Here is a 23,851-nt window from a genome sequence, read left to right on the forward strand (position 1 = left end):
CATGTTTCAAATAAAAAATATTGTCTTTTGAAAGTCAGGAACGTTCAGGCATTTTTAAAAATTTATTTCTGTAATGCTCTGTCTTCTCTGTCTATGAAAACTATATCAAATTTTAGACTTCAGTCACATCAATTACACACAAATACTGCTATAAGTACAGTGTAATACAGAAAATAGAATGTATTTGCCCTTTTATTACCTCATGACCTTTTAAGAATTTAGAAAGACACTAGTTTCTGTTGCTGTATGGGATTATTTCCAGCATACTGTAGACAGGGAAGGGGAATGATTCAGAAGACTTAATCCTAACTGACTCAACATTTCTCCTTTGTCAATTCCTCTCATCTGGTCCTTGCAGTATACAGTGGATCACTGGCTCCATTGTCAGTGTGTGTCAGACCTAACAGATCTATACAGAGTATCAAAAGGACAAACAGGAAATTACTGTCATAGAGATCAAACTACATCCACGCGTTTTGAGAGGAGAGATGTCAAATAGAGACAAGCAGGTTGAATAAGGTTGTTTTCCCACTGAAGGGAAAATGATTTTTTTATATATTTTTTGTTCCTGCCACTGTGGTGGTTGGAGATGTACTTAGAGGTCCCTGGAATCTCATTCATCAGGGAATGTAAAAAAGAGAATTACTCTGTGAAGTCAATTTAAAGGACTGAGCATGTGCAGAATGAGCATGCACGTCCTTTGCAACTTACTCCCTTCTAAAGAAAATGTGCCTGTGCTCCTGGCGTGGTTACACCCTGGCACATGGTTCTATTTGGAGATGTTTCCATGAAGCACAAAGGATACAGTTACCACAGATGAAGAGGATAATGAAATATATGCAGACTATCATGCCTGATGAAGATGGGCCACCATACGCCATTATGCCATCATACATAACAGCATTCCAATCTTCACCTGTTAGAATCTGAGAAGCAGAGATATTGTTAATAACACAATATCAAAAGGAGCAATAGAGGACTATGTTTCCTCTGTTCAAAATACACAATAAAGCTAACCTTCTGTGTATAAAAACTACTAGAGAGGAGATAGGAATCAGATACAGAGTTGAGTCTTACAGTGCCTGCCTTAAACATTCACCTACAATGTCTGAAACCAAACACTGTGGTAATGTGCAACATCTGCAAAGCTGAACATGGAAATGGTTAGAAAGATGGAACTGATAAGCCTGATCTCTAATCTTTAAAAATGAAATAAGCCTGGTAGTGTCTCTTTAAACTTATTCCTATATCAGAGTATGCAATATAAACCCATATGCAAATATGCCCTCCAACAATGCAAATTTTCCATAGGGAAAAGCTGAATTTTTAAATAGTTAATGAAGTCAAAGGAAATAAATTAATAAAAAGAAGACAACATGTCACCTCTTTTTCTAAGTGTAAATTTGATGGACAAAACAGATTTAATTTTGTGAAGTAATATGACAGCTATGTTGCATAGATCAAATAAGACATGAAACAAATGGTACAAATGGTGCAGAATTACCAGAGTACTGAATTTAATGAGCAGAATGCTACTTGAATTAAACTGAATAAATAGTATTCATGGTTTTGCTTTCAGGCAACATGATCACTTAAACAGTTCTGCTGATCATCAAAGATAAAATGTTTCATAGGGGATGAAAGACAGTTACCTGGAATACAGTTAAAAGAGCTTGTGGAAAATTATCGAAGGTGCTCCGTTTTGTTTGAGTTTCATCAAAATTAAATTTGCCTCCAAACAGCTGCATTCCAAGCAACGAGAAGATTATGATGAAGAGGAAAAGCAGAAGCAACAGTGAAGCAATGGACTTCATTGAGTTTAACAAGGATGCTACCAAGTTGCTCAGGGATGCCCAGTGCCTATAAATTAAAATGCGTGTGTTAACACACACCGAAAAAAAAAAAAAAAAAAAAAAAGAAAAAAAAGAAAAACATAACAAAACCAACCAACCAAAAAGAAACAAAACAACAACCAAAAGAACAGTAAAAGAGCAGTGCATGATGAAGTATTACAAAAGAATTGCTGATCACCCTTCAGCTATCCCTAAAGTTAGCAGTATTAGTTAATCTTACCTTGTTACTTTAAAAATACGCAGGAGACGAACACAGCGAAACACTGAAATTCCAAGGGGTGACATAATTTCCAACTCCACCAAAATGGTTTCAACAATGCCACCACAAACAACGAAGCAATCAAAGCGGTTAAAAAGAGAAACAAAATAAGCCTGTAGACCCAAGCTGTACATCTTTACTAACATTTCACAGGTGAACAAAGCCAGAAGAACTTTATTTGCGATATCTGGAACAAAATATTAAAAAAACAAAAAAAAACCCATGACATTTCTGAATTCTCCCATAGCTTCCATTTTCATTTTAACATCTTAATACTACACTTTCTGTAAGGCCAATTCCTTAAGAAGAAAGAAATGAATGATTTTATTAATTTCATTTATTTACTTATCTATTACTTTGGACAGTATTTGTTGCTTTATGTGACATGAGTTACACAAGGATGCCCACCTTCCTGCCATCTAAGTAGTATTTGTTTTTCCAGCACGTTGAGCAGTTCGCAGCTGCTCAATTCAGAACTTGAGTCCATGCCTAAAATTGAACAGTGAAGCCCATAGTGTGCTCTGCCAATTACCATTTTCTTCCTCACCTCTCAAGCATGATTTAAAAACAAAAGTACAGGAATTTGAAATTTAGCATTGTCCATTTCTTTGCTGGTATGCAATTAAGCTATGTTATGGAAGTGAAAATCTAATACAGTAAATCATTTCTTGTATTGCCTTTTGGGTGGGCTGAATATCTTCGGGACAGCAACAAACAAAATGGCAAAGTATGAAAGATATACAGAATGTAATTATCCAAAGTTACAAACAGGACAAATAATTTTTGTCTGTACCTTGGATCTGGGTCAGCCAGTCAGGTTGGTTATAATGTTCCGATGAGATAGTTAATGTGTTCAGAAAGACCAAGACAATAACAAGCCAATAAAATGTGACAGATTTTACTGCAGCTCTACATTTTCTTCGATTAAATCGATTCCAGCGACGCCAGCGTCGGCTGCAAGTTCAAATAAAAGTAAATTTTTGAAAATGCATGTCAACTTGAAGAGGGTTTCATCTCTGAAGAAGCATAGGGCAAGCACACACGTGAATAGATGCATTGACATAAAAACATGTTATTTGTGTAAATTAATGAGTAGACTAAGTTAGATTTTGTTGAGTGTTTTTAGAAGTAAACCACAACTTTGGGAGTGAAATGGATTCAATACTTCACTGAGTAACAAGGCAATCAAGTAACCTGCCTTCCTAGGCCCCATGAAATTGATAGCAGTAAAGAAAAGACCACAAAGCAGAAGAAATAGAATTGAGATTACATTTAGTCTTAAAATGCAGGCTTTAAACTACTCAGACAGGAATAAAAATGACACTAAACAGCATTTGAAAATTGTTATAAAAAACTAGGTATATTGGTTTCACTTCCAGTGCCTGAATTAGCAGATTATTGACTATATGTAAAGTTAGAAATGCTTTAGATCTCTCCCAGTAAACAGAATCTACAATACAACAATGCCACCATACAAACATCTGAGCTGTCAACGCATTCAGACATCTACATTTTCTCTGCACACCTTAAACTGGTAGCACTGGAAATAAATACGTTTTGATTGGTACGAAGATATTCCAGACCTTTGCAGTATTCTAACTCTTTAAAGGAAAAATACCCTGCCCTGACCTGAACTGACACTGCACTCAAGAACACTCTTATCATGTCAGTTCTTGGCTCAAGAGTCCTTGGTGCACAGCCAGCAATGGAAGTGCTCACTTATCAGGTAGGTAAAACAGCTTTTCTTAGACTTACAGAACACTCTATCTTTTAAGCCAGTGTGATAAAGATAATATTGTTTGGATCTCTCTACTCAAACAAGCCTATGAGTTATCACTCCCTAAAACCAATGGGATTTTTCTTAGCCAGGGCCTGTGGAATCAGTGACAAAATGCTCCAGCTAAATGGTACACATACGAAAATGCTTCTGAAAAGTGTGCAGTGACACATAAATGTACAAGTGCTTGAACGATATCACTGTATTTAAAAGAAGAAAAAAAGAAATGCAGCAAAAATTCAAAAATAACTTCAAGAATAACTTCAATGTTCTACCTTCATTAGCTTGAAATATCTAAAGAAATAAGTAGAAATAATAAGTACATGGCTTGCTGTGACAAAAAGACTTGGGAATACTTGGGAAAATCAGAAAACATTGATTTCTCTCAATAGTTTTCTATTTTTAGTAATCATCCCTCCCAATTATAAAACACTAACATCATTTTGGGGGAAGAATGAAACGTAGCCTTTAATTTTGAAGAAAAAAATAATTTTCATAAATTTGCAATGACATAATACTGTTTTATGAACTTACGAAGCATTTTCCACAAAATAAAGCAGTTGAATAAGTATTCAAACCACAAAGGACCCTTATAATTGATACAGTTTATTACAACAAACCAAATTACTCAGTGTTTATGTTCCCATTAAATAATTTATTACTTTTTCTTCATAATTATTCATGAGTAAACCATTATTCTCACAAATATGTTCCCAATATCACTTCCAATGGCTCAAGTACTCATGATTAGGTTGTCCTTTAGGTCCCAGACACAAACCTGAGTTCAACTTGAAATGGGAAATCCAGCATCAAGTCAGTCACCACAGCCTATGAAGTTTAGCTTGGTAATCTGCAATCCATTTGCATTTTCAATATTGCTAGTAGATCTGTGTAAAACTAGCAACCTTCATTTTCAGATTATTTTTTTATCTGTGGTGATTCAGAATAACATGACACTTTTTAAACTGTACTCTCTTGCTCAAACTACATATGTAATTATTATTTCTTTGAATTTAGAATACTTCATGTTTTCACTAGTCAGCTCACAGAGATATAAAGATTGATGCTCAAGATAAATTCTTCTGTAATTGTGGGCACTAACATCTGTACAGGAAACCTTTCCTTCACTACTAGAATAGAAAAGCAGCAGCTCGAGTTTCAAGACATCTCAAATTGACTTGGAAGATTACAAATAGATCACGCTTACCTATATACATATATATGTCCTAGAATATTTTTTCGGTTGATATAAACTGGCAGATAACTGCTATATCTTTCTAGGATTTAATACTCTTAACCAAGTACCCATGTGACTCATCAGAAATATATTTCCAAAGACTAACTTCAGTTTTCACTTGTGGCATAGCTGGTAAGGCATATGATAAGAAGTATTTTCTACTTTTATCCAAAAGCAAAACAGTTCACAGTCAAACAAATACTCTTGACAAATTGTGTCCTGAGTTATTTTGCCCTGAGATACAGTGTAATTCCATTGCAGAACAACAACCCTGAGTTTGGAGTAAGACTAAGGCCAGAAGACTGAAAATTAGATCAAGATTTGGTATTTTCAAATAGTAAAACTTAAAGTACAATAAATAAAAAATGAACATATTAGACCATAATAGTGTTCAAAATGTACCAAGAAAAAGTAAAGTTATTTTAAAAGACAGGAAAATACTGACCTGAACTTGGATTTTGAGATGGTTTGACTAAAAGAAAAGAAAAATGAAGTGTTAAGAGTGCAGAAAAATTAGCTAACACAAGTTCACTCTCTTTGGAAGGATATGGAATTTTTCAAATCAATACATCGGAATTACATATACATAAAAATAATCTCCCCAAAATGCTTTGTGAATGTTCAAATGTTACTATCTGTTGTTTATTTTCTGTCATACCATTCTAAAAGTTTTACAGATATTCTAAGTTAAACAAAGGAAAAACTTTAATTATCTGATGATGTAGAATATGCTGGGTACGCAGGAAAATCTTTGCAAACAACGAACACCTCTATGTGTACAATTTCCTTGCTGTTCATATTGTTCCATTTTGGATCATAATTACATTCAATAAAAGCTTACAGGAAAACATGATGCCACTGGAAGATTAGGTGACGGGGTGTCCCTGTTTTGGTTAGGGTAGAGTTAATTTTCTTCCTAGCAGCTGCTCCATCCTACTGTGGGGGAACAAGCCAATGGCTGCATGGTGCTGAGCTGCCCACAGGGCTGAACCACAGTATAAGGATGTTTCAAAACTATCAGCACTGTACTCACCATAAGCTCCCACAGCATGCTGGGTTCTCTCCTTCTCCACTCACATTCTCTGTGTTCACTGACTCGGTTTCACTGGTGGGCATGCTTGCTGTTAGGAGACAGCAATTGTTTTAGATTGACAGCCAAGCATGGCATTACACAGCATCTAGCCGCCTGCTCTATGACAAGAATATCTCCATATTTTGCTGATTTAATGAGAGCTCAGAAGGTCTGAGGAATAGCAGATGAAGTTGAACAGACACTTCATCAGTCCTTCACATATAGCAAAAGAAAGCACACAGAATACCAAAGGGCATTAAAACTTTTTGTTTTGCTTCAGTCATTCATCATAACTGCATAAATGTACTACAGAATGCAACGTAGAGAAAATTATGAACAGGGAACGGTAACTAATAAATAAACCAGTGCTAGATTCTGTGACCTTTTAAGCGTCCTGTTACTACTTTGGAGGTGATTATCAGTTGAACTCTTGCTAACACATTGCTAATTCCAAGAAATGCTACAGTTCCTCTGAGAATAGGGACTTGCACTTTGATCATACTGGCCACTCTATGATTTTAATTCCATTATGAAATTATCAAGGCAAGACATTAAAAATTAACTGTGCCTGCAAATATCATATAGGAAGTCAGGAAGGAGCACTGGGAATATCAGAACGGGTGCTGCAAGGGATGCTAGCAAAACGGGGGCTGTTACATTTGTACTACACCAGTTAATTACTGCACATGTGGTGGATCAAAGAGCAATTGAAGTTGGAAAAGACCTCTGGAGGTCACCTGGTCCAATCCTAACTCAAGGAGGGATCAGAGTTAGCAACTGTAGCTAATGATTTGTTAGACAAAGCTCACTTGTCAATTGTTCATCATCACCATTTACTTCTACCAATGTAGAATAAGTATTAGGAAAGGATGAACCACCGAAGTTCTCAGTTCTTCCTATGGGGGAATAGTAGTACTTCTATGCAAAGGAAGCAATGAAGGAAAACCTCAGGAACAAGAAAAATTTATTTTATTTTATTAAAACTGGCTTTTATAGTAGAAACGCCATATAAAGTAGGAAAAAAGAGAAAGAAGGTAGAAATTACTGTAGAACAGCAAGAAAAGAAAAAAAAAACCAAAAGCATAAAATAATATCTTATTTTAGAGGAAAGAATGCTTGCTTTAGGCAGTATAGCTAACCCATACAGCATGCAGCTTGATACCTTCCTGAGGACAGAGGAATTAGGTCAAAAGTATCAGCTATTACATTTTACCAATGAGGAGAAGAAAGCAGCTACTGGAGAGAATCTTATGATCACAAAACAAGGTGGCACCATTCTAAAGCAAACCTTGCAGAATGCTCTCCTTGTGCCTGCTAAGAATTCCATAGATCCATAAACTTCAACATTGTCCTAATTCTTTGTCAAATTAGCACATTGGTTTTCTGAATTCGTTATGCCAACGCTTTGAAGTGGTCACAAAGGAAATCAGAACAACCAAATAATCAAAAATTCATCACAAATTTCCCTAAATCTACTTTATGTCCAGAAAGCACATCTGAAAGAAGGGGTTCCTGCTGCTCTGACTGTGAGGCACCTCATTATAAGTTCAGCTTATGGAGGGGCTGGCAGGAAGATGCTGCACATGACACTGTAGTGAGGTATCTGCTTACACAGTGCAGATTTAATTTTGGTACTGCCAGCATTCATTTTTGTGGGCTCTTTTTTTTTGTCAGCCCTCAAAAACTCCAGATAGTTTGAAATGGTTTGCTTACATGACAGTGGAAGGAGAGTGAAATAATCCATCTTACTATGTATGAGTACATAAATAATTCTAAGCTGATTCACTGAAGATGAATCCATAACGTTCCAGCCATTCCCAACTTAATCTTATACATTCCGTTAAGGAGCAGATTTTCAAGCCTCAGTCTGAGTCACAATAGTGATCGTTTCATGACAGCAAGGATATCAGTTGCTCCAGAAAATTCATTTTACATGGGACTAAAACCAGAACTCCTAACTGCTGTCACTGTGATTATGTCAAATCAACACATTCACCAGTATTAAAAGGGAACAGAGCTAAAAGTATGTATCACACAAGGACCCTTGTCTGCCTCCATTGTGGGTGAGAGGAAATGAAGAAAGCACATATTACAGAAAACTATCAATAACAAGAGCAGATACAGTAAAGTTTCTTTTGCTGTTGTTAGATTCCATATTAAAAGTAGAATTAAAACACCAAATACTGTTATTATTCTATTATAGCCATGCTATCTTAAACCTGCAATAAATTATAAAGCTTGTGACATACTGTCATGGATTTTTCACACCTGAATTCAAAGCGTATTTTGTATGTGGTATGTTTAAGAAAGAAAGCCTGCACTTAAACAAAAACATTCAAAGTCAATTCAGTTGAAATCAAAACAGATTAAAAACTATGCTCTAAGAAGGCAGAACACTGCAGCACCAGTCTATCAGAAACATGCACTTAGAAGAGCAGAACTGCATGCACCAACGTCTCCATGCTGTAGATGTATATTTCTGTAGCACAGAAAATGCATAGAATATGGGCTTTCAAATGTTATCACATCAAATGCAGAGAAAGCTCAACTGCAAACTCGAACGTGTTTTACCATGTTTATTGGAAGACCGGCCAAAGCAACTAAGTCTGCTTTTCTTCTTTTCTTCCATTAAGTCAGCCAGTGTAACCCCTTCGCGTTAAGTACATGTAATCCCAGCATTTACACAGTAGATGGCAGCAGTTGCAACGCAAAAAAATAAAGACGTGTCCGTATATACAGCACAAGCAATATTAGACAAAACAAATTGAAATTGCCTACAGAAAAGCTTATCAGAGCTACAGCCCCCACCTCTGGGGATTTTTGGAATTTGAGCTAAATTCGAATTCCTTTGAAGTCAATGGGAAATTCTTTTTGTTGGCCTCAGAGTAGAAAACTATTAGCTCATATAAATATACTACCTAGTCTTTTCCTAGAGACACAGTGACAATTCTACTAGTTAAAAGGCTTCCCCCTTTTCCACAGCAATGAATTCTCGTCCACCAGTGAGGAAAAAAAAAAGTACAAACACGTGGTTTTCATACAAAAATAACTTGTGTTAGAACCTAAATAACTCTAGTTACAATTTTTAAAATGCAAAGGAACCTGAATATCTTTTAAAGGATCATGTAAGAAACTAGTAGTTATTGATTTAACAGCCTTTCAAATCTGTACCTCTTCCTGCCAGGGAGAGACCTTCTGTGTCCCATACCCAAAGCTCTTGGACATCATGGAAGAGCATTATGGTGATCTTCCATCACCATAGCATCAGTGGCAATCTTGAATGTCCAGGGGCACTCAGTCTAGGACTGTGGCTTCTTCTACCCACACTACAGGCCATCCCTCTCTTTTGCTTCAAAGGTCATTCTTCGAAGCAAGAAATCATTGGTATATTTGAAGTAAATTTATTACCTAATTTGTCTACCCAATATTATTAACCTGATGATAGCTACCTAAATTTCACCTCACTCACAAAACAAGTTGCTTATCATTATACTGGTACTCCAAACCCTAAAGCTTTCTCTGGAGTAAGTGACTAGGTAGCTCATGCTCTCTCATCACACCTTGCCATGCAACACGATGAGCAGCAGAACACTTCTGAATGCAAGACAATATAAGGTGGAGCGCCTGAGCAAACTTTCTCTCCTTTACAACTTGCAGCAGTTGGTACTAAAAACGAAATCCCCAGCCCCGTATTCAAGCACATGTGCAAAACCCAGAAGAGTGCTAGGAGACTATTTGCTGGAAATTTCCACTCAACACACATGTACACAAGCCTGCTCAGTGCCAAAGGAATGCTTGCAGATCAATAGTTCACTGTAAAACAAAACACTGAGCTTGCGCAAAGCATTTTTTTGAACTTTTTATGACTCAGCCAAACCAGAAATGATTTTTTGTGATGTGACTGGAATGTACAACTTAGAGACCACTCCAGATAATTGTGTGTGCTGTGCCTTCTCTGTGGAGGTAAATTGATGTTAAGAACAGTATCTTGCCAGAAGCCAATCACAACATCTCAGCCACAGTTAAAGGCCCAGTATACTGAAGCCTTTGCCACCCTGATCTCTTACTTCTCTTTCCTTCTTAGAACAACATCTACAATGCCAGCAGAGCTGCAGAAGCAGGAATCTCAGCAGGCCTGCCAGGTTTCTTTATACTCTTTATACTCTTTATACTACTTTATACTGCTAGAATAGTAGACAACAAGCTGATGGGACTAAAGAGATATCCTGTAAATATACAAAAGCGGACCACCTGCAAAGGAAACATTATTCATTGAAGAGCAAATCTGTATTGATGACACCACAGTAAATTCATTCACAAAGATCTACACTTCAACTACTTTTCTCAGAAGTCAAAGGAATACTGCTAACATTTGCTTTGTAGGGGTATTAGGACCAGCTGACAGGCAATGTATTAGGGCTTTGAAGATACAACACATAAAGTATTCAGTAGTTTTACAACACTGATAATGAGGCTTCAAGTATTCTTTAGTGTTTCGCATGTTAGTAACTTGGCTTTGATGTTTTATATTTAAAATAGAAGCAACCATCTGAAATGCAGTTCTTGGGATTTAATTAATTAATTACATCTCCTGTCCTATTGTTATGCTGGAAATCTTTCAGCTCTTAAATTACCCCAGAATATGTATGTTAACAATTTAGATTAAAAAGCTCTCTCAAAACCAACAACTAAGCAAACAAGTACTTCTGATTTATGAAAGACCAACATAATCTATAAATTGTTTAAGGAATGCTTAAGCAAAGGGTTCTTTTGCAGCATATGCTCTGCTCTATGCTCTACTCATTTCTATCTGTCATGTTCTATCCATAATGTTCACTTATAAATCAGCGCAGTATAAAACTGTTGCTCCTATCTTCAACAGTCAATATTTAAGCTTCTGTGAAGGACTATAGATTTCATGAACAAGGTAGCAGTGCTAGAGTAAAAAAGAAGTAAAGTAAAATCAAATTATTTTAACACAAAAGATGTTGTACTGAGTTGCCTTTAACAAACTACTTGTGACACACTGCCTTACATATACTTTTTAGAGTATCAACCAAATAATAAGGTGCTACTTAAAATCAATATCTATATTGAAATTTGGTATTTAATCTTACTTTCAGTATTATACCAGCAGCATCCATGCTCTTATTTAAGTACAGCTCTAGAAGTTCTCTTTTCATTTATTACTATGCAAACACAGCTAAGAGACCAAAACACCTTGTATAAAGTTATTACATTAACATACTGCTATTAATTATAACTTCTCACATGAAGAAACAAATGATAACTTTTAGTTTTTGCAAGATCACAAAACTAACTTCTTTATGTTGGGATTCTGGTCAGATGCACTAGAAAGTTATTGTGGTAATAAACTACTATTTCCATTATACACTACTACATACACTAATACACTGTAAGTAAGTGACAATCATACTTCTTACCATTCGATAAAAGTGCCCCATAATTTCCCAGTTTCTAATTGTACATGAAAACTTCTAGTAGAAAAGATTTGATATAATAGTATTCTTGAATATCAGAATGATCAAGAGTGTCATTTCCTCACTTTGAAACTCAAAAACATCCTCTCTGTTAGCACAAGGTTATTTTTCTACTGGAGTTTTGACTGCATACTTTAAGCTTTTAAGTTATTGCTTCTATACTGCACGCACCTACACATAAACACATCCTTCTTGATCAAGTATTTATGATGACTCTTAGTGGTACACAGCTTATACGCACTAATTTTTTAGAGAACACAAATAAAGCAAAGTTTTTCAATCTGAGTAGACTGAGTGCAGGCTGAGAGCTGTACACGGACAGGTCAGAGAAAAACTCTCAACTTATTGTAAAATTCTTAATTCTTTCCCATAACTTCAAGTACCAATATATTAACGGACATGATTGTTCTGCTAATAAGCACTTGTATGAACTTAAAATCAGAGAACAACACCAGCCAGGCTGCATTCTCCCCAGTGTAACTCACTGAAAGCAGTCAAACCATTCCACACAGAATCAGCACTGAGTAAAGAACACATACTGTTCCGTTTGCCTTCTTCATCAGCCTCTTCATCATTCTCAGGATCAATGTCTTCTGCCTGCGTAATCCAGTCTAAATATCCCTTCAGATCTTCTTCAAGCTGCTGTTTTTCACGTAGCTTCTGAAAGTCCCCTTGGGCCTTGGCTTTTTCTCTTTCCTTGGAAAATTCCCTATCAAATTCAGATAAAGCAGAAAAAATACTAATTGTCAGCTTGCCAGGCATTTTGATCTAGGTCTTGACATTGGAGAATAACATACTGACATAGAAAATGTACTGCATCAACCACACAGAAGATTGCAGTGCTTTTTGAAAACAAGACAGTGGTGCAAAGAAGTCACAGCAAATCCCCATTGTACTGCATCAGAACATTCAGAGCTCTTACAATTTAATTGAAAATTAAACAAGATTCTTAACTTTTCCAAGACAGTTTATATGCCACAATTTGTTTATGTACTCTTTATAAATATTTTTAAAGATCAACCATATCTAATGGCTAAGAAAATAAACTGGATTGCACGAATAAAGTAATTTCAGAGAACCGAGTTGAGTAACACCCAACAAAAAGGAAATTCTGGCATTTAGTCTGAAAAAACCCCCTTTCTCTTCCAGCTATGGCTCACTGTCCACAACCAAAGATACATACTCACTGCCATGTCTCATTCACAGAACGTCACTCACAAGCTCTCTCTTTATTACACCAGGCAGAGACTCCTGTGGTGTTTGAAATCTGGATGCTTTGCCCCATTATTCTTTATGGTCCTGGAAATCCTGTTTTTACAGATAAAAATTGCATCTCTTTACATAAACTGAATCCTCTGCCTGTTGGCTCCCATCTCAAGAAACATCCCAATTGAACTCTGTGATTTGGTCCATGCCCTGAGTTGTCATGGAATGACCCTTACTCTAATTAAGTCACACTCTTTGAGAAGAGGGGTGCATAAAATGACCTTCCGAGGACCCTTCCAACCTGTATCACTGCACAAGCAGTACATTTGGAAAACAGAGCTATCACAGCATGCTGTGAAATCAGAAGCAATAACTTTTGCAAGCTTTTGCTCACTATTCTTGTTTTGTCTTTTGGTACCTTTCATTAGAGTGAGGAATTTGTGATTTGTGAGGATAAAGTAAAAGGAAAGCTGCCGTTATTGTAGGAGAGTAGTAAAATGAAACAGTTGGCAAAGCTGCTACTTCAAACTGCACTTCACCCATGACTGAGCCCCTCTTTAACCTTGTCTTTATATTAAAATAGCTGCATGCAGAGGATTAAGCACAGTTTTCATACACACAGCTATCTATGACCTTTCCTTCAATACAGCACAGAAGCCAGACATTAGTCTTGGTTAAATGCTGAGGCAATTTATCATTAGAGAGAGATGCAGAAGTGCTTAATTTCCACAATGTTTAAAAATTTTACCTTAATTTAAAAAACCCAATTGTCTGCAATGTTCAGCAAGGACCTATCTACAGATAGGTCTATCTATCTATCTACAGATAGATTGGTACCCTGTGGTAAATGACAAGAGAAAGCTGGTTACAACAGACATAGAAAAGGTTGAGATAATGAATGAATTCTTTGCCTCAGTCTTCAAAGGCAACCAGACTCTTTGTGTCTTCCAGAACCCTGAACCTACAGGTGGAAACTGGGGGGAACAAAATCCCTCCCACTGTAAGAGAAGAGTAAGTTCAAAATCAGCTGAGACAGAATGTGTATAAGTCTATGGGGACAGATAGCAGGCATCTCCGGGTCCTGAAAGAACTGATTGATGCAGTTGCATCATTCTCGATCATGTTTGAAGAGTCAAAGCAGCCAGGCAAAGTCCCCAGTGACTCCTCTTACACAAATACAACTTATAAGAGTGGAATTAAATTGAACTGGAAATGAAATAATTATCCTGTTAGCAGAGGAAAAACAAGTTAACTGAAAAAGTCGATGGAGGTGAAGTGAAGGAGAAATGTTGGCTCTTTAAAACTGCTGATAAAGACATTCAGACAACAACCTATTTGGATACATAGACAAAATACGCAGATATTGGCTGGTTTCCTGGAAGGAGGAATAAGACAGCTGCTTGTGCAGCATTTCATGGCTATAGAGAGTGTAGGCCAGTTCCAGGGCAGAAAGGAAAGGCTTCTGGTTATGCGGGCATCATTAATGTAGGCAATATTAAACCAATGGCCTGAACTGGCCTCTCTGACTGTGATCAACCCAGTACTCAGCCCAGAAGCCTTAGAAGATGACAGGCTTAGGAAGCTGTACGTTAATTGTGTTAAGTGGACCTCCACAATGTAAATATTTGTTTTCACAAATGCCTGGAGTAAGGTCTAATTTCAGAATAAATATTTCATTTTGTTTTGATAAAGATGACCTGGATCTGCTATATGAAAGTGTAAATTTGGGTGTTGGGTTTTTTTTCTATTGTTTTGTTTTGCTTTATTTCATTAATTAACTTAACAAAAATTGTATTCAAAGAGATGTTGTGGCTGTGGTAACACTCATAAAACTCTCCCTCACTAATACGTGATTTTAATCAGTCTCCACCCAAGTTACTATAAATTGAAAACCCTGAGAGGCTACTCTGATTTGACACACCAGCAGATATGGAACAGAAACCTGGTAAGATGAGCGCTACTCTATCTCATGTGCATCACTGAGGCAGTGATGAAAGGAAACAAGAAGTTCCACCTCTAAGTGTAAACCAGGATAGTGCTTCTTGGCTGGCTGTTTTATTGACCTTATACTTATGCAGCCAGAATGAGAGAGTGTTACTGCAGTAGGTAACTTACTGTGCACATGGTCCACTACATGGAAAGTGTTATGAGAATGCCATATGCCAAACTGTCACCCAGACATCCTAGACCCTTGTTCATTCACAGAGTCACACAATCATGGAATTGTGCTCACAGAAGTATAGTGTTGGCCTCTCAGAAGAGGTTTCATGCAGCAGTAACCATACCAACCCAAAATAAATAAATAAATAAATAAATTTAAAAAAAAATCAGCAGAATCTCATCAGAGAACTAAAACTGCACAGCGAGCACAGACAGCAGCTCCTGCTGGGCCTATGGTGTATCCCAGGTGTAAAGAGATACTTTAAAATGTTAAGTGATGGCACATCTTTAATTACTGAATATCTGTACATATTATCCCTTCTTAAAAAAATCATTATCCCTTAAAAAATCATTGGCTGAATATCACAGGATTATTTTTGCAGAAACATAAGCATAGCAGAAATTTTCCTTGAGCAAAGGGAATTGGGCTCTTGACATGAAAATGCAAATCCACAGTTATTTCTATATAGTTAGCCAGCAGTTGAAGAAATGTATACTGTACAGCACATAGTGTCAAAGAGGCAGTGGAATCATCTGTAAGAGCAGCAAGATGAAGAACAATTTGAAAGAAGAGGCGATGGAAAAACAAAACTGAGTTCTGACATGTCAGACTGCATTTACATTAGCACTTTAAGACGTGCCCATTCTGCCCTGAGTAGAGACCTGCTTGGCTCACAACGCTGGATTTCTTAGAGGAAGAACTGGCAGCACCAAGGGCAGGTTCTACCCCGCAGAGCACATTGAACCTACTGTCATGATGAGCACTGCCAACAAAGTTTTAAAAACTGATGTTTTAACTGCCAGAAGCCCATTTCACAGGATTACAATTCTGTGATTCTGTGATTTCACAGGGCCCACACTAATGACTGTGTGATATGTATCAATAGGACTTCTGTTCATGCTCTTTATTAAAGAGTACTGAATTACTCCCATAGATTTTAGTGGTCTCTATTTAGACCAGTTGGTTTGTTACTACATCTGAAAGAATTTGCCATCATCTTTGGCAGACATCATTGTTAGTACATTCAACTGATCTGTCAAGGATATTTCCATTTTTTTTGTTGTTTTGTTATTGTTGTTTTGTTTTTCTTTAAATATTTGTGTATTTGAGTTTTATTTTTACCATCCACAGTGCAATCAAAAGCAATCTACTTTAGCTTATAACCTTCTCAGATCTGGAGTTGAGGTTTCCTCTTTTTTAATATATATTGTGTGAGGGAGTTAAATTTTTATCCAGATGTCTTTTTTCTACTACGCTTTCCCTCTGCTGTCAAAAGGAATACTGTCAAAACAAGTTCATATCCCTTTTGCTGAAAGACTATGGTTGACAGTTCGCTGCCATTTTCTATTTTGTGCATCATTACTCAAATGTCTTTTTCTATGATTTTTTTTTTTCTGTGTATGCTGTAGACAATTCTTAGGTGTATCAGCTCCACTGTACCAATATATTTTACATTACATTAATTGGCAGATGTTGCTGGCGAGATTGACATGGATAACTATGTAACCATAGCTTTCAGAATCGCTACATATATTATAAATAATACTGTGGGAAATAAATGGAAAAAATTATCATTCTCTTAGAAATACACAAGACCTGCATGCAGGAAGATACATAGAAGAGCATGCCAAAGCTCATGACTTTATGTCCTTTAGTAAAGCAAGAAATTCAATGTATGAAGATTTATTGTGTTTGAAAGGACTTACTTGTTCCCATGGCTACCCCATAACATACTAATGCTTTAAGCAGAAGATGCTGTCAGCAGAAGCCATCCCCTAATGATAAAGACTATCCTGAAGAACAGATTATCATGCATCATTAAAAAGCAATGCCTCTTAATAAATAAGCTATGAAGCATCATCATTTATTATTTCTTCACTTCATAGGAGAATAGTTTAATGCATGATGAATTATAGGCATCTTTATTTAAGTTTTCAACACACCTTTAAAGGTACTTTCAGTGTTGATGTTTATCTCTCAGTTCCTGCCTCTTACTTTTACAAGGCAGCCCCTAACTTTATAATTTCAAACTCAACTTTCTAATCTCAGCCTTCTGTCTCTTGCTCTGGTGGTCACAATACACTCAATTGTTTTCCCAGTAATATACAGAGGTCTGCCCTCAACTCCCAGTTTCTGCCTGGTATTTCATGAGCTCAGAGAATACAGATCCCATTTACACCTGATACAGACATAGTGAGTAAAAAAGCTACATGTAAAAGCAGGCTCCTGAACAAGTCCATCACTCTTTACCAAACTAGAACTTTTTGTACTAGCCCATCAAGTGTCAAGTTGGCCTAAAGCTGCACTACCCAGTTCTCAGATCCCAACCAGATGGATATATACATATTTTTTTAAAGAAAAAGAAGTATACTTTAGTGGATTGCTTGCAGGCTGAACCCCCTCTCCGCTGTAAGTTCAAAATATCTGGCAATCAAAATAGAACATGATCATGTCACGACAACCTGTGATTTCAAGTAGCCAAAACAATCATTCAGAACCACACGCAGCTTTAAATCCATAATGTGAATTGGTAAAATGCAGGCCAGACCAAGATAGAGAAAATGTAAAGCTATGTGAGGAATGGGTGTATTTGCAGCTTTTCAGAGCTGTGAGTAAGCATTTTGATCTGTGTTTCTAAATATTGTATGAATTCAAAATTGCAGTCTTAAGTGAAAGATCAGGTAATAGTTCCAGCCAACCAGGTAAATTCCCAAAAAACTCACTGTGCTGAAAAAAAGAACCAACATTTATGATTCTGAATCAAACTTCCAAACACACGTCCAGGTGCATTTCTGGAACTGGATCTATGTACAGTTTTTCCTAGTGTGCTTAGGGAGAAGCTGTTCATCAGGTCTTCTCAAGCTAGAGCTAGGCTTCTACATAGCCCTCTTTTGTAGTGGAACCAAGAGCCATTGATAAAACCTTTTCCTAGAATCACATCTAAAGGTGTTCAATTGCCATTTCTAGAGCTCTCATCTGGAGTTGAATCTTACTAACTATGAGGCCCATTAGTACCCTTTCCCAGAGCTGGACTAGAGCCAATTCTTGAGGTCTTTTCCAGAGCTGGACTCAACTTTGATTGTCCAGTTTCCTGGAGCTCAATCTACATATGTTCTGGAGCATTTTCAACAGCCCATTCTGGAGCTGTTTTTATAAATGTCTTTGTTAGAGGTCATCTAGAGGGTTTTACCTAAAAATACCTTTAGAGAGTTGGATCTAGAGGCACTGCCTGGATTGCATCACCAGAGCTAGACGTTGCAGAATTTATATATGCAGGAACTGGAACCATTTCTAGTCTTTTCTAAAGCTGGCTCTGCAATTCATTTCTGCAACAGATCTACGAACTGAGCTGGATGTGGTGGCATTTCTAAAGCCTGAACAGGAATCTTTTTCCAGACTGCCTTTTCCTGTATAGCTCAGCAATCCAACATAGCTTTTCAATTGAGAATTCACTCTGAGAATGATGTGAATAATCAGACTAGTGACTAATACAGAGTATAAAAAAGGGAGCATTTTGAAAAAGACAAGCTAACAAAAAAGCAGTTGTACAACCTTCAGCCTATTAATTCTCTCCATTCTTGTTATTCAAGAGAGTATTTAGAAGAAAAAAAAAACCCTCTCTATAGACAGCTTCCTTCCAAAATTTAAAATATTTACACATAATATTTCTCTTAATTTACATATCTGCTATTAAAAATATGTACTGAGTTTTTAAGAGCATCATCTTCAGTCAGTAAAAGTGACATGGATAATCAGAATATACTCACCTTCAGAAAGGGCTACATGTAAAATAAAATATCTCCCAAATCATCATTCTTATCCACTTGAACAGTATCTACATCAAACATGCAGCACACAGGAGGCAGTACAGAAATACAAAGGGGCAGATGGTCACAGAGTAACACAGGGATGGTAAAGAGAATTAATGAATATTTCAAAACCACAAACAGAACAGCAGATTTAAATGTATACAGCACAACCGTATATTACAGGAAGTAACACTTCCATACAGAAAAACTGTATTAGGCATTCAGACTCCACTTACAAAATCTGTATGCAAAGCCATGCTTTTCAAGTCAGTTGCCATAACTTTTTGCATTCTTTGGTTAAGTAAAATTTAACTTTGTGGTTTTATCATAGAAGTAGTTTCATGCTATAGTTTGAAGAACATAAGACATAAAAGCTAACTTCAATAACACAAAGAATGCAAGTGTTACACATTCAATGCCTGGCTCAGAATAATATATATAATACAGCTTTCTGCTAACTAATACAAATACATCCACAGAATGTTCAGCATACCCATAAAATTCAGACAAGTAGGTCTAATTAGATAATATGTGGAAAATAGTTACATGGTAAGTATAAAAGCATTCAGTGACCAAATCAAATCTGTGTAACTGTTCCACAGTGGCCCCATCAGATTTTCAAACATATTCTCCAGGACATTTTCTTCTCTTTTGTACCAATTATTAGTTTGATATAATAGATGTCTTTCATATCTTTCAGGAATACTCACTTCCCCTTTTCTCTTTCCCCACTCAATGTCAATATTGGTGGTATTTATACATCACAGATCTCGGTTTACTTGGATCATTTCCTTCAGCATGCAAATCATGAACAGTAGACAATCCATCAAGCACCCTGAGTGCTCGACTGACACTACAATTAGTGACACCGTGGCAGAAAACAAGTTAAAGAATGAATGAAATTATAAATTCGAATATACACGACACTTGCTACTTCCATTTAAGTCCACTGAAAAGCCAAGGCAAGTAGGTAAGGGCTCTAAGAGCCCTATGGATCAAGCAACACCTAGAAAACGGGTAATTTTTTTCTGAAGAATGGAACCTTAATAGCAGACAACTTTTCCCCTACATTATAACAATAGTTCTAAAAACAACTTCATAATTCCAAAAGACTTTCCTCACCAAAACCATCTCATTGCAACAGAAGAAAAGCTGCTGAAAGAGTACCAGCAGTGACGCCTGGAAGTTTATGCTAAATGTATTGGAGTTTAATGGAATTGCAGAGGGGTGCAATCAAAAATGCAGTAATTTATCTGACTTATTCAGTTTTTAATAGCTTTGATATAATACCTTACTAAAATAAAAAGATCATGCAGTGAAAAAAGTAGCTGGTTTAACAAAGTGGTGCAAACCTTATAAAATATTTTAAAGGTATTAAATCAAATGAAAAGCATTGCTACATGGATCTCTCAATTTCCACGGCTTCGATGGAAGAATGTGGGCATCAGCACATCAAATCTGGCATTACTTTCTCCACAATTAGCTTTTAAAAAAATTAAAACATCTGAGACCAGCAGCAATTAATTTGAGTCATGCAAGGGAAAAGGGAAATACTAATTAACTGCTTTGACAGCACACCTTTGCATGACAGGAAGAAAACTAACTGCTCCTTATGACCTTCTTAAGGGCCAGTGAAAGGAAATATGAAAACCTAATCCACTAATGGCTTTAGTGGGAAACCTAGTCACACAGCAACATTAGGTAACAGTATCAAAAGGAGAAATAAATCATACAGCAACTACCATCATTTTTTGTCCTTTTCTTTCTTGCTTGTTCAGTGTGGCTGTGATGCAAGAGATAGACTGTTTGTTTTACAACAGTTGACATGTTTGTCCCTGAATAAAACAAAGCCCATTCGGCTACATAAATCATCCTAGTAACTAGTAAATGCAAGTAAATCCAAAGAATTTACAGCTATTTTAATAAAAGCAAGTTTCAGAAAGAAACACCACTATATCTATAGAGTAAAACATTTGTACAAGCAGTACCCATACCTGTGCTGAAATGTTACAGAATGTGGGGATCAGCACCTCATTTAATGAGTATTTTTGGCAAGCATGGTGAACGTGATGTCAGACAGATACAGGCATTAGGATCACACAGTTCAATCCAAAGAGCAAACACTGGTAGAATGACATAATCTAAAGTACATGCAAAAGAAGCCATTGCTGAGAAGCTTGAGTAAATGCAGAGGCCATCTTACAAGTAGCAGTAGCATACACAATGTTAACTCAACTGCTTACCCACTAAGTACACCAAGAACCAGGTTAAGTACGAAAAATGAGCCAAGGATGATAAGACTAACAAAATAGATCCATGGCCATTCACATCCTATTGCATCATTTACCTGTAAAATGTAAGGAAATAAGTTATGATTCAGTCATTCATTAAACAGCAGAGTCCTTTTTGCAGCTGCCAGATCACGTAGGTGTCAACACTGTAAGTTCTGTGTTAATACAGTTCTTGAAATCAATTAATTTTCCTTTAATTTCACTACTCTCCCAAATTCTATTGCAGATATGATGCCTTCAAAGATTAATTCAAATAAGATATTTAATCAACAGCAAGAAAAATTTCAGTTCTTTTATGCTTTTGCCATAAATATGGACATGAAGAATATACATACTAGTATGTCTAAACCAATTTTAGTGTTTCTTATTTTTTTATGAAGGCTACAAAAACTGTTTCTGTTCTAATCGGGAAAAAAAAAGAAAAAGAAAAAAAAAATTAGTTATATAAAGAAAAAAAAAAAAAAGAAATCATGGCAACTCAAGTCTCACCTGTATAAAATAACCTGTGTGTTCATGGCAACTGAATTCAGGACTCTGCCTTCATGATGAAAAAGGTGTATGCTTACCCGCTCAATACACCAAGAACAAGATTTAGTACGAAAAATGACCCAAAGATGACGAGACTGACAAAATACACCCATGGCAATTCAAATCCCATAGCATCATTCATCTGCAAGAAATAAGATGATCTTATAGAGTAGATCTCTATAGTAATAGAAACTAAGAGTCAGAGAAACAGAATTTAATCGTTCAGGTGAGATAGCATTCTCTTCATTCTTTCAGTACTTAGAGAAGGGGAACAATAAAAGAAAGGAGGCACTGGCCACATTTAATTTGCATTCCTAATATGTACTTGAAAAGAACATACTGAGTTAACCTAGCTTTCAGACCAAAAATACTATCAAACATACAAATTGAGTATTGCAACAGTTCTATTCTTTAACACCTAGAAAAGCACATCTTGGATCTAAGTTAATTTATGCTTACTAGGACTATTCATATATATTTTAGTTTCATGAATGATCCTTTGAGAAAAGAAGTACTGATATGTAATTTAACAGGACAAGTAATATCATTTTTTTCTGCAAAATGACATTTCAGTGTTGTTGTTTTTTTCCTGAAATACTACATCTGGATGCATTCAGACTTCAAAAACATGAATGGAACTTTATGAAAACAAAGAACTGAAATAAAATTTTATAAACACAGCAAAAATGAGGAAATATCCCAGCAACACTTCTGAACCAAAATTACATCAAAATGAAGTTTTAAAAGTGTTGTGGTTGTGTTTTGGTTGTGGGTTTTTTTGTTTGTTTGTTTTTTTTAAGTTAGGTTGAAGTTCCTGAACTTTAGATGTAATATTCTCCGTTTACACAAGTTTTTCTATAAATAAAGCACCTAATTTTAGTAAGCTAATTACACCTATGAGACAGACTCAAAAAACATATCCATGGACATCTTAGAACACTTGTTAAAAAACAAAGAATCACATGTAAAACACAGGAAAACTGAGTGTTTTGTGTAATTATTGGATGCAAGAAGACATTTCAGTCAGTTACAAATAAATTCTGATCTGGACCCTTTTGGAAAAACTTTCTCACATATTATTTTTGCATTAGATTCTTCTTGAGATGCTTTTTAGCCAGGATTCAGGAGACCATAAGAACTCTGTGATTACTCCAGATCAGATATGGCATTTCAGACCAGTTTACAAGGAGACCCTTTTCCTTTTATGTGAATGCTATCCTAAGCTTGTTTATTGCATCTGAAATTTGTGATCGGGCTTTGAGCTCTATAAAAGCTCAGCTTTAAACCCTGTCATTAACATCCTTGCTGAAACGGACACAGTTCCACATTACACACAGCAACAAAACCTTTTCAAATGGTATTTCTAATTTCATTTTTTCCTCTATCTGTTAAAAATGTATCATAGTTTCAGTTTCCACAAGGGGATGCAACGTACAGCTAAATGTAAGCACACACATTAAGTCTTTGCAGATTAAGGTCCATAGGCACTTTTCTTCAATGGTAATCTGTCACAACGACATGTTATACCAAGTAAATTAAGACTTCCAAAGTAACTAAAAGAAGATTCTTTTACATAACTCCTTCATTTGTCCTTTAAAGTATCCTCTGTATACATCCTGTACATCCTCAGTTATAATGTTTTAGAAACCAAACTGAAATCCTGAAAAGCAACCTTGAATTACTTACTCAATAGCAAAATAGTACTACTAATAATAATTTAAATATTGTGAAGTACATATTTGATTTGGATTTTTTCCTTTTAATTTCAATAAAAGTAAGTTTTGGAGAAATTAAAATGGAGATAGATTACAGCCATTCAGGAAGGCTGGAATCACTGACTTCAGTTCTAAAAGATCCCAGGTTTCCGTCATCCAATTCTGCAACATGCTCACGTGGAAAATAAGGTCTTTCATAATGCTGCCGTTATATTGACCTACTTAAACTCAATCTCCTACGCAATACTTTTAGCAATACTTAATACATTAGGGGCTTATGTTGAGGAGGCTAAGTTGCTTTTTATCTCCCATGCATGTTTTCCCAAAGAAAGTTTTCAGAACTCTTAACAACAAAGAGAGCTCAGATTAGTAAAATGACCTACTGCCAATACTGGATTTCTGCTTTGCTCCAGTGTGTGCAGCCCTTTGCACCTTATTTCAA

At 36.2% G+C, this 23,851-nt stretch overlaps 1 protein-coding gene across 24 annotated transcripts in view; it reads right to left on the reverse strand.

The window, feature by feature from the left end:
- CACNA1D (calcium voltage-gated channel subunit alpha1 D) overlaps nt 1-23,851 on the reverse strand; it is a 167,501-nt gene that overhangs the window by 51,597 nt on the left and 92,053 nt on the right. For 14 of the 24 annotated variants that reach the window (XM_085516465.1, XM_085516461.1, XM_015875159.3 and 11 more), the window contains exons 8-15: nt 21,733-21,836; nt 12,239-12,408; nt 6,160-6,247; nt 5,572-5,598; nt 2,906-3,066; nt 2,074-2,299; nt 1,653-1,860; nt 806-926 (exon numbers count right to left, since the gene is read on the reverse strand). In XM_085516465.1, the coding sequence (XP_085372591.1) occupies nt 806-926; nt 1,653-1,860; nt 2,074-2,299; nt 2,906-3,066; nt 5,572-5,598; nt 6,160-6,247; nt 12,239-12,408; nt 21,733-21,836 (1,105 nt within the window). Of the gene's footprint in view, nt 1-805; nt 927-1,652; nt 1,861-2,073; nt 2,300-2,905; nt 3,067-5,571; nt 5,599-6,159; nt 6,248-12,238; nt 12,409-21,118; nt 21,223-21,732; nt 21,837-23,851 lie in introns of all 24 variants that reach the window. The other 10 variants (XM_015875173.3, XM_015875165.3, XM_015875158.3 and 7 more) reach the window with 2 other exon arrangements.

The sequence above is a fragment of the Coturnix japonica genome, chromosome 15 (assembly GCF_054131305.1).
Source record: "Coturnix japonica strain WE chromosome 15, WE-NBRP24, whole genome shotgun sequence".
Taxonomy (NCBI): domain Eukaryota; kingdom Metazoa; phylum Chordata; class Aves; order Galliformes; family Phasianidae; genus Coturnix; species Coturnix japonica.